The 17,771-nt window shown below is 39.2% G+C and overlaps 1 protein-coding gene across 1 annotated transcript in view; it reads right to left on the bottom strand.

The window, feature by feature from the left end:
* The window catches only part of LOC124291304 (putative extracellular sulfatase Sulf-1 homolog), a 107,754-nt gene that overhangs the window by 33,568 nt on the left and 56,415 nt on the right, over positions 1-17,771 (bottom strand). The window contains exons 2-3 of the mRNA XM_046728277.1: positions 13,240-13,288; positions 2,642-3,134 (exon numbers count right to left, since the gene is read on the bottom strand). Coding sequence (XP_046584233.1) covers positions 2,642-3,062 — 421 coding nt within the window. The 5' untranslated portion in view covers positions 3,063-3,134; positions 13,240-13,288. The remainder of the gene's footprint in view (positions 1-2,641; positions 3,135-13,239; positions 13,289-17,771) is intronic.

The following is a 17,771-nucleotide window of genomic DNA, read 5'->3' as shown; positions in this document are numbered from 1 at the left end:
ACTATTTCAAACAAAATAGTGATTTTTCCCAATTTACCAGCCAACTGACACTTTGTGTGGATTCCAAGATGAGACCTGTTATAGCATTCTATGGGAGAGCAACGCAGATTGAATAAACTTCTACTTGATCATTACTGATCTTGTATATTGGTTTGGTCAAATAACATGCACTCCAGTTTGCTGCATCTAATGCCAAAATGTAAATCAGATAACAAGAAGAATTGCATGAAGAAAAAATTGTTAATCAAATTAAAAGCATTTTCCAATCTTTTATAAATCTACTCTGAAATCATCATCAGCTTCTTAAAGAGTGAAAAAATAAATGGGGTTCAATGACAATCAATCAAAACGACATAAAAATCAATGCAAATCTAATAACATCTGAACATTGCATTTTTAAAAAGTCCTGTTAACTAAAAGGCAATTTGTTAATCTTCTTTTAAAATTCCAGCAACATTCTAGCAGCATATCATAGCCAGGAACACACGGTATGGGGAATCATATACCATAAACTGTGACAAGCTGGACCGTTAATATCCCACTACCTACCAGTGGTATTCCGATTAACTGAAATAATCAAAGATTGGTCGTAGTGACTAAACGACCAAGCAATCGATCATAATTTCTCATAATCGAACACAACCAATTTTGGAACACTTGTTTTCATTAACAATATTTTTCACATGGTTGGTTTTGTCTGTTACATTTTGTAAGCACTACAAGCTCGTTCCAAGTCATGATTGAATTTATCTTAAAGGCTCCAAGAAATTTATGTTCCTAACATACTAGTCATCGTTTAAAGATGTGAAATTTTGCCAAAAAGACCCAAAAGAACATGTTTTTTTCTTTAATTTTATGTGCATTAACAAATTTCATAAATGACGCTAACCAATTATTTTCGATGATTGATCGGTTGTAATGAACCAATCATCAATTATGAGATTTTAACCAATTCCCAACACTGCTACCTACTTGCCTTTCCAAACAATAGGACTCCAAGAGTCTGAATAGATTCCGATTCTTTAAAAACAACTCAAGATAATCTGTTATGAAAGAAACAAGTGGTCTTTAACTTTTTTTATTACTTTATAAACAAAAAATAGGTTGAAAAAACCCCAATATTGTCCAAGAATTCTCAGGGCAGTCTTATCCGGAAATAAAAGGTCCTGCAGGAGAATAAGAACATGTAAGTAAATGCTGCATTACTCTCTAGTCATCAATAGCCTATCCACATTATAGCAGGTGGTAAATACCAAAGTCTTGGCCTGGAAATCCAGTGGTTGACAGCAGTATCTACACTGTAACTAGCACATTCTTCCTGGATGCACTACTGAAGCAACACCTCAATTACTGGGATATGTGCACGCCCTAAAGTAGGCTTGATAACACGCGTTGACACAATTTTCAGCAGTATTCTAGCAATATCGTGGTGACAGAGGCCAGAAGTTTCACAAATTGAGAACTGAACCCTTTGGCAAGAATGGCGAACAATGGGCCATTCCGTAATCCACCCAGCAGTGTCTAGATTCCTTAACCTGCTAAGTGAGTGAGTATGGTTTAATGCCGCTTTTATCAATATTCCAGCAATATCACGGCAGGGACACAGAAATGGGCTTCACATATTGTACCCATGTGGGGAATCGAACCCCGGTCTTCAGCGTGACGAGCGACCGCTTTAACCACTAGGCTACCCCACCGCCCCCTTAACCTGAATAAGAATAGAGGTCACCAGTAACCTCAGCTTAGAACGAGAGATATCTAAATGGATGGTGGTTAGGCAAAAGTTGATGCAGTTGATGTCATCAACTCCCAACTGTGTAGATTGATGCTCAGTCAAAGGATTGACTGGTCCAGACTCAGTTATTTACAGAACACTTCAAATAGCAGGAATATTGTGCAGCACAAAAAAACAAACAAAAAAATAATGTCCCAATATTTTGATCAAATTACAATTGACATGCTATGACAAATGGCAACTGTCAAATTAATCACAGAGTGACCTGAATGTATGTCACGACAGTCTAGTTTACCATGGCAACATCTCAATAAGTGTACAAAGTCTACATCCCCCAATTTACAACTGGCTACTGACGGAAAAAGGAAGTCAAGGAGTCTGCAACAGAATGAAAGCCATTCGGTAAGGATAGGGTGTCCCCTGATTGGCAACAGCTGGAACTGTGGGAGATCTCCCGTACTTGAACATGGATTACTTAGAGCACATGCAAAATGTCCAAAGGGGGATCCCAACTTTGGTCAGGTGACAATATCAATATGCCGATAAAGTACCATAAAGTATACAGTTTATAGAGGCCTTAAACTCTGACACTTGTACAATCCAGCAGGACAGGCTTCCATTAACAAACACTTGACTGCATGAACCATACAGATTAGATGAAAATAGTGCAATCTGCTTCCAATATAAATGGCGGTGTTTCTGCAGTCTGTAGAGTACAGTTACATGGCTTGTGGATAGTGAGTATTAACCTTTGTTCTATGACAGATAGAAAACCTGCACCAGCACTTTAACAGCAAATATATCTTGTCACAAGAAGAAAGGGGAAGGGGACACGTTTTTATCGTGATGAAGTAAGAGCACAAGTTCTCCATTTTATTTTTACATAAACATGAGAAGACAGCTCACCTGTTCGATAGCCTCTGTCATTAAGGTAGGTAGCAAAGGTCCTTGTTTCATGGGTCTGTTGCCACTGTATAGAGGAACAGTTGTCATTGTTTGTGTACACATTGTGATTGTGTGTGTACATGCCTGTCAATATAGAACTCCGTGACGGGCAACACATGGGTGTCGATGAAAATGAATAATTAAAAAATGCACCTTGATTTCGTATCAGCCGATTTAATTTCGGCATGACATCTAGCGATCCTAATAACAGGTCCTGATCGTCTGTAAGCACAATAACTATATTAGGCTTTTCACTTTTATTTCGCCGATGTCTTGGTGTCTTGTAATATGCTTTGTGTTTTTCGTGAAAGCGGTTGTTGGCTTCCGCTAGCGTATAGAACACTATGAGTGTTAGTCCGAAGTGGAGAAGATTTGCCCTCATGGTGGTTGGTCAGTTGGTGCGCTCAGCAGATGTCAAGTGATGTCTGGATATGCTATTTTCATAGTCACAAACCTGAAACAGAACCACAATGTCTGCAATGTCAACCAATATCAAATAGCTCAAAGAATACTACCTCAATACATCATTGCCAATAACCTGTACTTAAACAGTCTTCAAATATAACTTCGGAAAAATAGTCCTCCATCGCAAAGTTCCCTTCCATATGGGCAAGGGGAGAAAGCCTTACTTCTTTCCAATAATCAAGCATCAACAATGATGCTGTTAGTTGGAGAGATGAGTGGAGAGACACACAGGAAATAAGTTTGGCATTTGTAGGAACTATTTTCTTACATTCAACCGGTTTTGCTCATTATTTGCTTACTTAATTAGTTAACATGGCAGAGGTTCAGAACACACATTCAGCACTTCCAAGCCATTCCATACAAAACATTCTTTAGTTCTACGGAACTTAAGAAATATCTGTGAAACATTGTGTTTTGGACAGAAGGTATTCCGTGTGTAGCAGAATCAAAACCAGAAACGGTGACAGCAACGCAGCTCCACCTGTAATATATACTAGACACAAGCACAGGAGCTCCCTACTGAACTGACTGAATCTGAATTCAGCTCCTGAAGTAACAGAAATATCAAACTACAAATTAGGACTACATTCAACTCTGCAGTGGACTATGTAGGAGTCAATACTAGTGTGTTATAAATATGTCTCGATTCAGCATATACTCATTACACACTACAAGAATGTGTTGATGTAGACTGACTGACTGAGTTTGGTTTTACGCCGCTTTTAGCAATATTCCAGAAACATCACGGGGGGACACCAGAAATGGACGTCACACATTGTACCCAAGTGGGGATTCGAACCCGGGTCTTCGGCGTGACGAGCCAACGCTTTAACCATTAGGCTACCCCATCGCCCCTGTTTATGTAGATATATATCCAATTTTGTACTGATTAAAAAAGTGAAATTAATCATGCAGCCGCACTGAAAATGTGATTGGAATATATGATGAAGGGTCCCACTTCACAGGCTTGAAATGTATGGCATATATCCAAAGACGTAAATACAACTGTGATGTATGATATATCATAACAATAATTATCATCTCGCACAACATTTAACAACTGATAACGTCAGATCCTCCATTGAAACCATAAACATTAATCAACTGTGGCTAAATGAACAGAATAATTTAAAACAATAAAATAACTTCATCTGAATAATTTGATTCAATGTCTGTTAATGGTTTATTAACCATGAGCAACAAAAGGCAATTATCTCTTATTTAAGAATCGTGGACTCCTAATCAAATACATCTGTACTCATTAACAAAACAGTAGTTCTCTGTAACTGCACCTCAACAACACAAGTGTGCTTGAAGAACAGCATGCTGTACAGCTGGATCATGTTGTCCAACGTGAGGAGATGTGTCATGTAGAGTGTGCTGAACTGGAGCTTAACATGTGGCACTTACATAGTTCTCTATAGCATTACACTGCACTTCTATACTGATGTATGTGTGTGTGGATGTGTGTGTGTGAGTGTGAGAGAGAGAGATAGTGTGTGTGCGAGAGCAAGAAAGTGAGAGTGAGTGTGTGTGTGTGCATGTGTGAGTGAGAGAGAATGTGCATGTGTGTGTGCGAGAGCGAGAAAGTGAGAGAGAGTGTGCATGTGTGAGAGAGTGTGTGTGAGTGTGTGAGAGTGTGTGCATGTGTGTGTGAGAGTGTGTGTGTGAGAGCGAGAAAGTGAGTGTGTGAGAGAGTGTGTGTGTGCGAGAGCGAGAAAGTGAAAGTGGGTGTGCAAATGTATGCATGTGTGTGAACATAAGCAAGTATGTGAGAGGGAATCTGAGCTGGAAATCATCTTCATCAACCAGTGATTGTTGAAAGTGGCAACTAACAAGATCTAGTGGTCAGGTCAGTCCCTCCTGGATTCTGCGGCTGCAGAATAAATTGTGGAAATTACCTTTTGATGCAGAAAAACGTCTGGTAGGCGGAATTTGCCATTTTTCTGCCACGGAATTTACATATTTTGAAAGTTGAATCAAGATTGGTCATGACTATCAACCGAAACAAAAAGTTGGGGTAAATGTCAGAAGTATGATTGGTTACACAAAAACGAACTGAGACATTTGTTATGACGATATTTTCAAAATATTCATGAATAAAAATGATTTATTCATAAGGTAATATTTTCTTCAGCACCTTACAATAATATTATATGAAGTTGACACTGCAATTATGTTCACAAAATTAATCTTTTGGAAGACTTTGCATTATTTTGTGTGTTTTTAACTGCAGAATGTTTTGCAGGATTTTGAAAAATGGGATGCAGAATTCACTTAAATTTGACGCAGAATTCTTAAAAATTCGTCATTGAATCCAGGAGGGATTGTCAGGTATACTGACATTAGTTGATGTAGGTCATCGTATCCCAACTGCATAGATTCACACTAAAGATCACTAAGGATGGTCCAGATTCCTTATTTACAGACCGCCATCATATAGCAGGAATATTGCTGACTGTCACGTTTACCAGTGAAGTGTTTCAGCCCTCCTGTACTATCGCTATTCCAACAAGTTCACTGCAGGGAACACTGAGAATGAGCACCACAAGTTGTACTGGAGATATACTCTTTGATCTCCATAGATGCTGAAAGAGATACTGCACACTATATGACATCTACTCAATATTGGGTTACCAAAACCTCCAACACAAATCGCTGTCTTGATAAACTCTTCACGCTTGCACCTTTCAATGCATGATTGCTTTGTGAGTTAGATCCCGAGGGTGTTTCCAAATTTCTCTAATCTGGAGCTTTAAGTGAGAGTTCTTAATTCTGACATCTTGATGTGAGCAGCACCACATGATAGCTCCAAGAAGCTGCATACTCCAAAGGGAGCAGTACATACACTTGTTATAGGTCTACCATAAACCACAACCTGAGAATGTCTTACATAACATTAACATCTGCCCAGAATCAGAAACAGCCTCCTAAACACATAATAAATGTACTTATTAGCATCATCGGTACTTTTTATGACAGTAAAGTGGAATCCTCTGATAAATCACAGATAAACCCACACTGTTTAACATTCAGGGACCAACTCAACTCAGCAGCTACCTGCAACTAACTCTTCAACAAATCGGATCGTATCTAAGGAAGGAGATCTATGTCGGCCTCCCCATCACCCCCTGCAGCACGACACATAGACGGATGCTTAGTCTCGCCAAAAATATAATTTTGATTGAAATATAAAATATACATTAAAACTGAAAAGGAGCCAGAGGAGAGTAAACGCTGTGGACAATGAAGACTTGCTTCATTTAGGATTATAACACTACATACAGTGTGGGTTGGACAGATGCAAATATAACATGGTTAATAGACTATAACACTACATACAGTGTGGGTTGGACAGATGCAAATATAACATGGTTAATGGACTATAACACTACATACAGTCTGGGTTGGACAGATGCAAATATAACATGGTTAATGGACTATGCAATTGTCTACAGTGTGAATGATCTCCTTGACCAGAGAGCTAATATTGGTCTTTCCAACAGCAGTGTGAAGGATCTCCTGACCAGAAAGCCAATATTGGTTTCCACTACAGAAGTGCAAAGGATTTCCTTGACCAGAGAGCTAATATTGGTCTCTCCAACAGCAGTGTGAAGGATCTCCTGACCAGAAAGCCAATATTGGTTTCCACTACAGAAGTGTGAAGGATCTCCTGACCAGAGAAGAGAGCTGATATAGGCCTCTAGTACAGATGTTCAAATATAGGATGGATCTCCTTTGCCCAGAGATCTGATTATGTTCTAAGCCAAGGTGGGTCTGTAGCAGACTTAAGTTTCCAAGGAAATGATTCAATAATATTTCCAAGATTATTTAAATAGAAAGACTAAGTGGTCCCCGTAAAATATTCTCATTCCGAGATATATGACATCTGTCACCTTATCAAGACATGCATGTTATAAGAAGAGAATCACAACACCTCCATGGCCATATCACGGAGTACAGACTTGGATCAAGGCTAGATTTGTTGCTGCTGGCTGTGTATGGAACCCATCTGGTGCTGCGGCCACGACAACCATTTACACTTCATACCATCCCGCCACAAGGCTGTCAGAAAATTGCTTTATCACCATGTTAATTGCTACCTAAATATTTGTTGTGAGACAGTCGATAAATGCATCAATTACATGTATACGTTACTACACACTCCAGCGATGGAGGACAGCGTTTAAAGATTCAAGATGATCATGGTGATAGGCCATTATGCCTGAGATTGATGACTTTATTATCTATTTAGTTACCACAGTCTCCAACAGGCACTTACAAAGAAGAGGAATAGATAAAGAAGGGCAGTAAACATTAGTGTTTTGTACTGATTACACTTGCACTGGAGCCACAGGATAAACTAAATTCATAACAGATTTCAAAGATGGACACAACATACACATGTTACAAACTGAAAATGGTTAGAAATAATATGTACTGAGGTATAATAATACTGCACCAACGGATTTGATCATCCACCAACTGGTTCCATAGTGCACCAACTGGTTCCTTCACGCACCAACTGGTTCCATACCTAACCAACAGGTTCCATAACCAACCAACAGGTTTCATAATCAACCAACAGGTTCCATACCCAGCCAACAGATTCCATAACCAACCAACAGGTTCATAATCAACCAACAGGTTCCATAATCAACCAACAGGTTCCATAATTGACCAACAGGTTCCATACCCAACCAACAGGTTCCATAATCAACCAACAGGTTCCATAACCAACCAACAGATTCCATAACCAACCAACAGGTTCTATAATCAACCAACAGGTTCCATACCCAACCAACAGGTTCTATAACCAACCAATATGTACTATAACTAACCAACAGGTTCCATAATAAACCAACAGGTTCCATAATAAACCAACAGGTTTCATAACCAAACAGCAGGCTCTCCAATATACCCCCTATCAACAACTTGTTCAATCCAATAAAAGGCTCAATGAACCAAGTGGGTTCTATAAGTCATGATGCAGTTCAAAAGAATTTCAATGGAATTTGTTCAGTGATCAACTTGAATGTTTTGTAGTAATTCTTCATTGTCAGGAGAAAAGTCTCACACACTAGTCAGAAATACCACTGTACTGAATATTTGGATGTCCCAGATTATCAGATAACACATCAGGATATTGTACATAATGACACAACACTTCAAGACATGTATATTATACCAACAATCAAGACATTATATGGCCTTCTTACCCATCATGATCAATATCATGATATAAGACATTTGAACATATACAGGGTTTGAAGAAGTCTGTCTCACAGTCCCTGGACCGCATTATTTAACCAACTGCCTGACCCTCCCTGTATTGCTAAAGCCTTAAATGAAGCAAATCTAGATTTCCTCAGGTTGGTTACTATCAAAATTACATATATTCAGAGACTAAGTGTTAGTCTAGGTTTGAAGTTCTATGTAACAGCGCATCAACTACACAATTTTCATGAGTGAGATAGCCCAGCTGTTAAAGTGTTATCTCATCATGTCAAAAGGCCAGGGTTTGATTCCCCATATGGGTTTAAGCCCAATTCTGGAGTCGCCCCACTGTGATATTGCATGAATATTACACTCACTCACTCTAGAGGTTGCAATAAGTAATTACAATGAATCAGGGCCTAGATGTTTGAAGCTGTCTTAGCGCTAAGATAGTCGTAAGTTAATGTTATTGAATGGCACTTATGACTATCTTAGCACTAAGAGAGCTTCGAAAATCTAGGCCCAGGTCACTTGGTTGACTGCATGTCATCATGACCCGACATTATGGTGATTTGTTCATAACATCAATCACTGGTTTGTCTTGCCCACATCTCACTATCAACAGGCTGTACTTTCATAGTTGGATCACAGACTACATCAGTGTAAAACAACAAACAGTAAAAACAAACTGCCAAAGAATTGGTTCAAACTATTTTTAACTGCAATAAAATTTCCCCAAACATAGACATCCTTAAACCTCACGATTCTCAACAGAAAGGCAGTTGACGTTTCATTTCTCATAAACATTGTACCTTTCAGCTGACAACAGACATTTCAGTAAAATAATTACCCCTTAAATTACACTCTCACCCAGGATCAATGTCACAGCTCTAAGTCCACATGGAGCAGAATGTCTCAAGAAACTACAAAGCAGATCAGAAATAGAGCCATGAAACACTATCATTTTAAAGAGAAAGGTTAGATGTCTCTCCACTTCTGTTGGAAACATTTTTTCACTGTAAAAAATAATCAAGAAGATCAAATGAAGCGCACCAACTAAAACCAGCATCAAAAATACAAAAGAGCCCAGGCATAAATACTAATCGGATCATAAACCTGCCGAAATACGAGACAAAAACAAACCAAAGACTGCAGAAATCTCACGAGATCACTATGAGATAAAAAGAAATAAAATAGAAGATATACGTTCGCAAGTAAGGGTGAAAAGTCACAAAAAGCCAGGATGGAAAAATAGGAGAGAATTATAACCATCCCCCTAAACCTATACCTGGAACAGATGGGCAAACACTCGGTAAATAATCGCAGAGTAATAGTAAATAAGCCTTACATTTCACAGAGAGACCGGCTCAGTCAACACACTGCAAGCTCTCTTGATAACTTGCAGAGTGATGAATGAATGAAGGGCCTCACAAATAAATAAGGGTAGGGGATATAGGCACCGCTGTTAGAGGTGTTCTTGTGGTCTTGGAGGCTGCAGAGGGCTTAGATTACTTACCAATTGTTGACATGTACATACTCCTTCTCTGTGTTCAAATAGACAGTGGTGAAGCCTGCCTGCAAGTCTGTGTGTTCATGTAATGTATATGACAGAATGTGTGGCAACAACTGCTCTCTTCCTCAGTTCATGACATCTGTATTCTGGATTATGTACTCCGTTTAACCCTCTGCTCATTTCAATGTTAATACTCTTTTCAGCTTTCAAAAGGTTTCAGAGCTTTGATGGTTTGCATTGCTGATGTTCATTTATGTTTTAGTAAGTGATGTGAAATAGCTGACTAAGGACCACTGTGAGATGACTTTATGACAGATAACTGCAGCTTGCTGTGATATAACTGTAGTGATAACTGCTTGCTGTGATATAACTGTAGTGATAACTGCTTGCTGGTCTGATATAACTGTAGTGATAACTGCTTGCTGTGATATAACTGTAGTGATAACTGAAGCTTGCTGTGATATAACTGTAGTGATAACTGCAGCTTGCTGTGATATAACTGTAGTGATAACTGCAGCTTGCTGTGATATAACTGTAGTGATAACTGCAGCTTGCTGTGATATAACTGTAGTGATAACTGCAGCTTGCTGTGATATAACTGTAGTGATAACTGCAGCTTGCTGTGATATAACTGTAGTGATAACTGCAGCTTGCTGTGATATAACTGTAGTGATAACTGCTTGCTGTGATATAACTGTAGTGATAACTGCTTGCTGGTCTGACATAACTGTAGTGATAACTGCTTGCTGGTCTGATATAACTGTAGTGATAACTGCTTGCTGGTCTGATATAACTGTAGTGATAACTGTTTGCTGGTCTGATATAACTGTAGTGATAACTGCTTGCTGGTCTGATATAACTGTAGTGATAACTGCTTGCTGGTCTGATCTGATATAACTGTAGTGATAACTGTTTGCTGGTCTGACATAACTGTAGTGATAACTGCTTGCTGGTCTGATATAACTGTAGTGATAACTGCTTGCTGGTCTGACATAACTGTAGTGATAACTGCTTGCTGGTCTGATATAACTGTAGTGATAACTGCTTGCTGGTCTGATATAACTGTAGTGATAACTGCTTGCTGGTCTGATATAACTGTAGTGATAACTGCTTGCTGGTCTGATATAACTGTAGTGATAACTGCTTGCTGGTCTGATATAACTGTAGTGATAACTGCTTGCTGGTCTGATATAACTGTAGTGATAACTGCTTGTTGGTCTGATATAACTAGAATACTTCAGGATTACATGATCATTGGTATTAGTATGTGCACACGCATGCGTGCGTGTGTGCATGTGTTTCAGGGGGTTCGACACCCCCCTCCCTTCCCCACACTGAAGTTAATGTTTTGCACTGATGGAGCCAAGTGGAAGGGATGGGAAGGGGAGGAGGGGGTTCAAACAGGGAGTTCCGCTGCTGAGACTGTAATATTACTAACTTTGGGCTGCTGTAATATATACAGATATACCACTAACGACTCCACTGCTGAGACATAAAAGCAGGCTGTTTTGATATAACTTTATTAATCATAAGTGCAGGCAGTTGTGACACAACTGTTCATCCTGTTACTGTTTATCAATATCATGATACTTAATTTCTCTTAGCACCCTTTAGTCAAACCTGTTGATGCACAACCAAGGGCAAAGAGAGTTAAAGGTGACCATATGCCATGTTAATGTTAAGAAGAAAGATACTGGGGATGATTTAGTGAGGTAAAAGACCATAGCAAAGATCTAGTTCAGTGATCAAGGGAGAAAATTGAATTATATTTTAAGTAGAGTAGAATGTCCGATATATTGCATGAATAACTTTTTTTTAAATTGGAAAATGAAAATCTAATAGAAGTTACTCAACCATTCCATAACTGATGTCATTATAGCACGAGCAAAGCTTTGAAGTTATCTTGATCATTAATTCCAGTGGCTGTATTCCAGCTAGTTCATCAATTCCATGATTAGTTTCATGCTTCATGTTAGATACTGGTGCTCAGAAACACTTTGAGAACAGGGAGAGCATAGATATGAATCAAGGGAAGTCTGCAGTGATGAAACACAAACACGGATGTGACCAGACAAGGATGTGGATACACTACTGCATTGATGAAACATGAACACAGATGTAACCAGACAAGGATGTGACCAGACAAGGACGTGACCAGACAAGGATGTGGACACACTACTGCACTCATGAAACATGAACACGGATGTGGCCAGACAAGGATGTGGACATTCTCTGCTGCAGCAAGATATTCAGACAATGATATGGACTTGATTTGCATCAAGGAAATTCGATGAGCATGATGACAGTCGCATTTCTAGACTAAACAATACATCACAAATACTACAACAGCCTACAATTAGATGTGAATATAGATGACTGTGTGGATGAGTGAATGAGTTTAGTTTTACCCCGCTGTTAGCAATATTCCAGCAAAATCATGGCGGGGGACACCACAAATGGGCTTCACACATTGTACCCATGTGGAGAATAGAACCCAGGTCTTCAGCATGACGAGCAAACACTTTAACCACTAGGCTACCCCACCAACCCTAAATACAGATGAGCTGGAACAATACAGAGGAATATATTATCTTTCATGGATGTCCAAGCCCTCAGCTATCATCCACCATCTCCCCACCAACATCTACATTGCTACATGAGTGCGATGTTGGGAACAGATGATAGTGAATGTTTCTTTAACATTCATGATGGTCCTAGCACCACAACCCGTGAAGGTCTGGGTTAGAATGTACCTTCAGTAACCCATGCTAGTCGTAAGAGGCGACGAACGGGATTGGGTAGTCAGGCTCGCTGGCTTGGTTGACACGTCATCGGTTCCCAATTGCGCAGATCGATGCTCATGCTGTTGATCACTGGATTGTCTGGTGCAGACTCGATTATTTACAGACCGCCGCCATATAGCTGGAATATCGCTGAGTGCAGCCTAAAACTAAACTCACTCACCCTAACACCACAGATTCTACATGGCCACATAATGGGGACAATATACTGAACTATCACCAGGGACGTATGAGTGTTGGCCAGTGTTCAGACAACTTGAATATATGTTGCCCTCCCAATTCTGAGGTACACACAACACTCTACCAAGGAGTGGGATAGATGGACGCATGATTAAGACAGAGAGAAGCTTCTACGAAAGTCTGAAACACACCTTCTTGGCAAAGCTCAGCATATGCTAACTATGTAATCTGTAGCTGCACGTTAAAAAAAGCCCAAATGTTTGACAGAACTTGAAACTGTAAAAAGTTAATTAATCCAAATTTCCTTTGAGACAGGGCAGTAAAGTTAGACACAAAAAGAGCTCCTATCTTGTTTATGCTGCACTCATAGCCATCTTAGTTACCTGATCCAAGTCTCCCTGTTCCACACGGCTAGACACACCTGTCAATCACCTGTCAATCAAACACAGAAAGCTGCAACTGGGACCCGTCATTAACGCTTTACATTATTTATGTTGCTACATTCAATTAGCCAGATCAGGCCATCAGCAACTAAGTTTAGCATTTAACCACCACACTTTTTTCAAAGTGGTAAAGAAATTAGGAGTTAATCTGCTTAATTCTAATTAGCCTTGTGACCTCAAATAAACAATATTAGTTTAAGGGAAATTATGACAATTAATTATAGCGAGTGAGAAGAGTGGTACAGCCCATCCTTAGCATGCTCTGCACCATCTATGTTCTCAGTTAGGGAAGAAGAAAAACAAATGTTTTACATAACAGTACCTTAAAGCACAAGGCCACACTTTGTCTTAACTTGTTTCACTGTTCCAAGACTGTAAATCTTGTTTAAATGACTTGAAAAATTCAAATTCTCAATCAGTGCTTTAAACAAGATAATTACAAAGAAGGCTTATGTGTTTGCAAGGAATATTAACTGGCAATCTGTTACCAAGACTCCCAGTTCTCTAATATCTTCTGGCAAAATGGTGAACTATTGTATAAGTTATTGTTTTGCGAACACGAATTTAAATCTGAACACTTTTTTAAAGGTTCCTGAATGTGGGAAGGTTGGTATGTGAACATATTTTACTTAAATTTTCAATATGAGTAATGAATGATGTGTTGACGAAGTGAGATTTTTACTATGACATTGAGACCATCACCTGAAACACAAGAGTACTTTCATGTTTATGTGATACTTTTTTCTACCCACCTCTTGTACCCAGAAAACATTTCAACTCAGGAAAATGGCATATCGCTTACAATACTGAGAAATGTCTTCTTGGGAATTTCAGGTGGAAGCTGTCGCTGCCATATTGTTATTGCCATAAACCAATCCAGGATTAACGGGCTATCATTTCAGCCCATTTTAGACTCTGGGTACATTTCAATGGTGAACCAGTTGACACTGACCATATCAGCAGCATTTTGGCCATTGGTTGAAGTTCAAGAAAGTTTTCAGCACCTGGTTCATTATCAGCTTTCCTCAAACATTCTTCTCACGAAGTCACATAACCTGACAGTTAAAGGACTTTAAAGAAATTTCACTCACTCTTTAAAAAAGTGAGTGAGTGAGTGAGTTTAGTCTTACGCCGCACTCAGCAATATTCCAGTTATATGGCGGTGGTCTGTAAATAATCGAGTCTGGACCAGACAGTCCAGTGATCAACAGCATGAGCATCGATCTGCGCAATTGGGAACCGATGACATGGGTCAACCAAGTCAGCGAGCCTGACCACCCGATCCCGTTAGTCGCCTCTTACGACAAGCATAGTCGCCTTTTGTGGCAAGCATGGGTTTGCTGAAGACCTATTCTACCCCGGATCTTCACGGGCCTCTTTAAAAATGAAACAAAATGATTTGACTACATGCATGATTTCATTCCTGGTCTGTCAATGTCCTACAATGCCTGCTTCAACATGTCAATATAGTAATTAGCTTCACATTATAAACATTTATTTCATCCTTCAAACAAGACTTCACGAAAGATGCAGTTTTAATATGATCCCAACGCTGTGGGAGTCCATCTGCCAACTGATGATGACTATGCTCTGTACCACCCAGAACCTGGGCTATACAGCCCTCAACAAGCATAATGAGCTGGAGTTTGTAACTTGGGTGTACTTCCTGGGAGAGTTTACAAAGCTCTGAGAGCTTCCTCCTGATGCCAGGGTGGGTGTACACTGACGCTCCTCATCTGTACAACAGGAGCTGGCCTCCCAGTCCTCACTAAACTAAAATTGAATCACTCAGTCTATATTTGACAGTCTACGGAGCCTATAGATCCTGATATTCTCTTCTCTTCTGACTTTCAGTTTAATTTTATTATTTTATTATGGGAATATATATTTTATAAATTAAGATAATCTTCTGGGACTAATATTGCAAAATGATATTCTATTACAGTAATATTGAGGCTGATGAAAAAAGGTTTAATTCACACCCCTAGCCCTTCTCAAAGACCTAGAAGAACCATTTTGTACCTAATATAGAGATATCTTATTCAAAACCATATAATAACAAAATAAAAAAGTTCAAATGGAGTCAAGAATTATGCTTAATTTCAGAGCCAAAGCAAAGTTGACCAAAGCATGCATGACTTGAGTTGGGATTATATATAATACATACTTTAGGGTCTGGGAGGCTGATTATATAAGAATTTACTGAAAGAAAACCGATTGTTATGACAGTTATGGTGTCCCGGTACTTAGCAGGTTCAAAACAGTTCAACTGTAATAAGGATGTGAGTGTTCTATAGAAACAAAACAATCCACTGTTCACAACGGTAACGTGCGTCTTAACGTGGGAGGCAGATATGTCAATAGAACAGCACGTCAGTTAGCCCTGAGTGAGGATTGTTAATTAAGATCAATGACACTGTCGTTTCTTTTGGTTGTTTACTGCCTTAGATTAATCATAGGTAAGTATTAAATTTGGCATCTTAGGAAAGAAATACAGTTCGCTCTACCCCCATGTATAGTGTATAACGTAAAAGCAATCGCACGCAAGCATCCTCGTGCTTTAACTATAATAGTTGAGGGCGAAAGTGTAATTTATTACACAATACACAAGGGTAGAACGAACTGTATTTCTTAAATAACACGACTTTGTGACTTCTGCAAATCTAACACAACCTGGAAATATTTAAGAACATTCAAAATAGGTTTGAAATATATATTCTCATTTCATCTATTATATGCAACTTAAAAGTAAAACAGTGATTCTCTTATGTTCCTTAACTTCCTTTCAGTTGTATTTTTTTCAAATGAAATTGTAAGAGTTCAGCTTCATCAATGTCATTTACCCATGAATCTCATTCAATACATGTTTTACTATAGGTAGAGATACTATTATTCAGTGTCTTGTGCACTGACACTGGAGACCATGCATGCCTACTTTGTCCAGTACCATGATCACCATGGGTTCCATTACCAGGGCTCGATTTAAAGAAATGAAACGTACTTGCACACAGTGCAATTTAGGTAGAAACCTTGTTGCATTAGATAAACAGGTTGCACCTGCTGCTCAATATAAAATCTTGTATAAAATATGATGCTTGAGTTTTGGTAATGATAGTTTAGAACATTATAACAACAAATCTGGGACTGATAACATTAGTTATCTTACTTCCTAAAATTTCATGAACAGTAAGTCTTTCAGTCACTGCTCATACAGTCATCAGAGCCACTCTTCCATTTCAGTTCCTCATCATTCTGTTTTCCAGCTGAAGTCTCAAAAATTGACTTGCACCTGGTGCAAGTTAGACTAATAACTAGGTTGCACTTTGTAAATATTGGGTTGCACCGGTGCAAGTAACAAAGCACTAAATCGAGCCCTGATTACATCAGCACAAGGTCAGATGCACCTATTTTTCAGTAGCATATAAAATTATGCTAACTTTCAAACAGCATAAAACAGATTCAGAACTGTTTGATTTAAACATCTAAATCTCAATCAATTACCAAAGCTAACTTGCCAGTGGGTGATTAACAAATCCACATTTCTCACAGGCCATACCTCCAGCTGAGAGATTTTCACCAGCTAATGAATATATGTATCTACTGACCTGTGTTGGAGATTCTTGTGGTCACCTTGTGCTGATGATATTGTGGGGTAAAAATACACTCATCAGCTGACAAATGTAATCACTGATTCAGATCACTGACATCAACACCTGATTTTCCACAAGTAAGTCCACTTCAGACACGAAAGCCCCCACATTTTGTGAAGACTTCACCATGAAGACCTCTTCCTTTCAACCTGCATACAAGATGTCTCTGAAGAAGGAGACACCTTCAGTTCAGTGTCTGTGTCCAGCTGTCAATCAGGATTACTCTCAAGACCCTGAAGCTGATATTCCACTCAACTTAACCAAGAAATTCTATTAGAACCTAAGCAGAGCGCAAATAGAGTAATTAATTCCTCCCTGACTCTAGATGCTAACACATCATGCAGCCTGTCCATGTCATGCTGTCCATGCTTAGCCACAGAGGGTCAGTGAACCCATCTTGTCACGCCTAGGTCAAGGAGGGAGGATATAAAGAGATTGTCTCTTGATACAGAGAGTATTGCAACTATAAACAGGCTGCCAATGCTGGGTCAGCTTCCTCTCACATGATGAATGAACAATACAATATGACTTGTTCCAGAAGATCCAGCTGGCTGTCGTGGACTTCAACCATACGGTTGTTCAAGGGTTGTATGTATGTGAGTGAAGGAGTTTGAGGCTGCTAATAGCATCACTTCCAGCACTCCAACATATCACAGCCGGGGAAACCAATACATGGCTTCATGACACTGTACACAAGGTACCCTTGTGATGAACTAAACGCAGGCCTTCTGCTCAGTAAGGGCCAACCCAAGGTAGCGTCTATATACACTACTCGAAGGACTTGAAGGACAGCATGATTCTTTCTTTATACTATAGTAACCC

The sequence above is a fragment of the Haliotis rubra genome, unplaced genomic scaffold (genome assembly GCF_003918875.1).
Source record: "Haliotis rubra isolate DU_JTF1 unplaced genomic scaffold, ASM391887v1 Scf49, whole genome shotgun sequence".
NCBI lineage: Eukaryota > Metazoa > Mollusca > Gastropoda > Lepetellida > Haliotidae > Haliotis > Haliotis rubra.
Note: the sequence above shows the minus strand (reverse complement) of the source record. Positions and strands in the feature narration are given on the sequence as shown.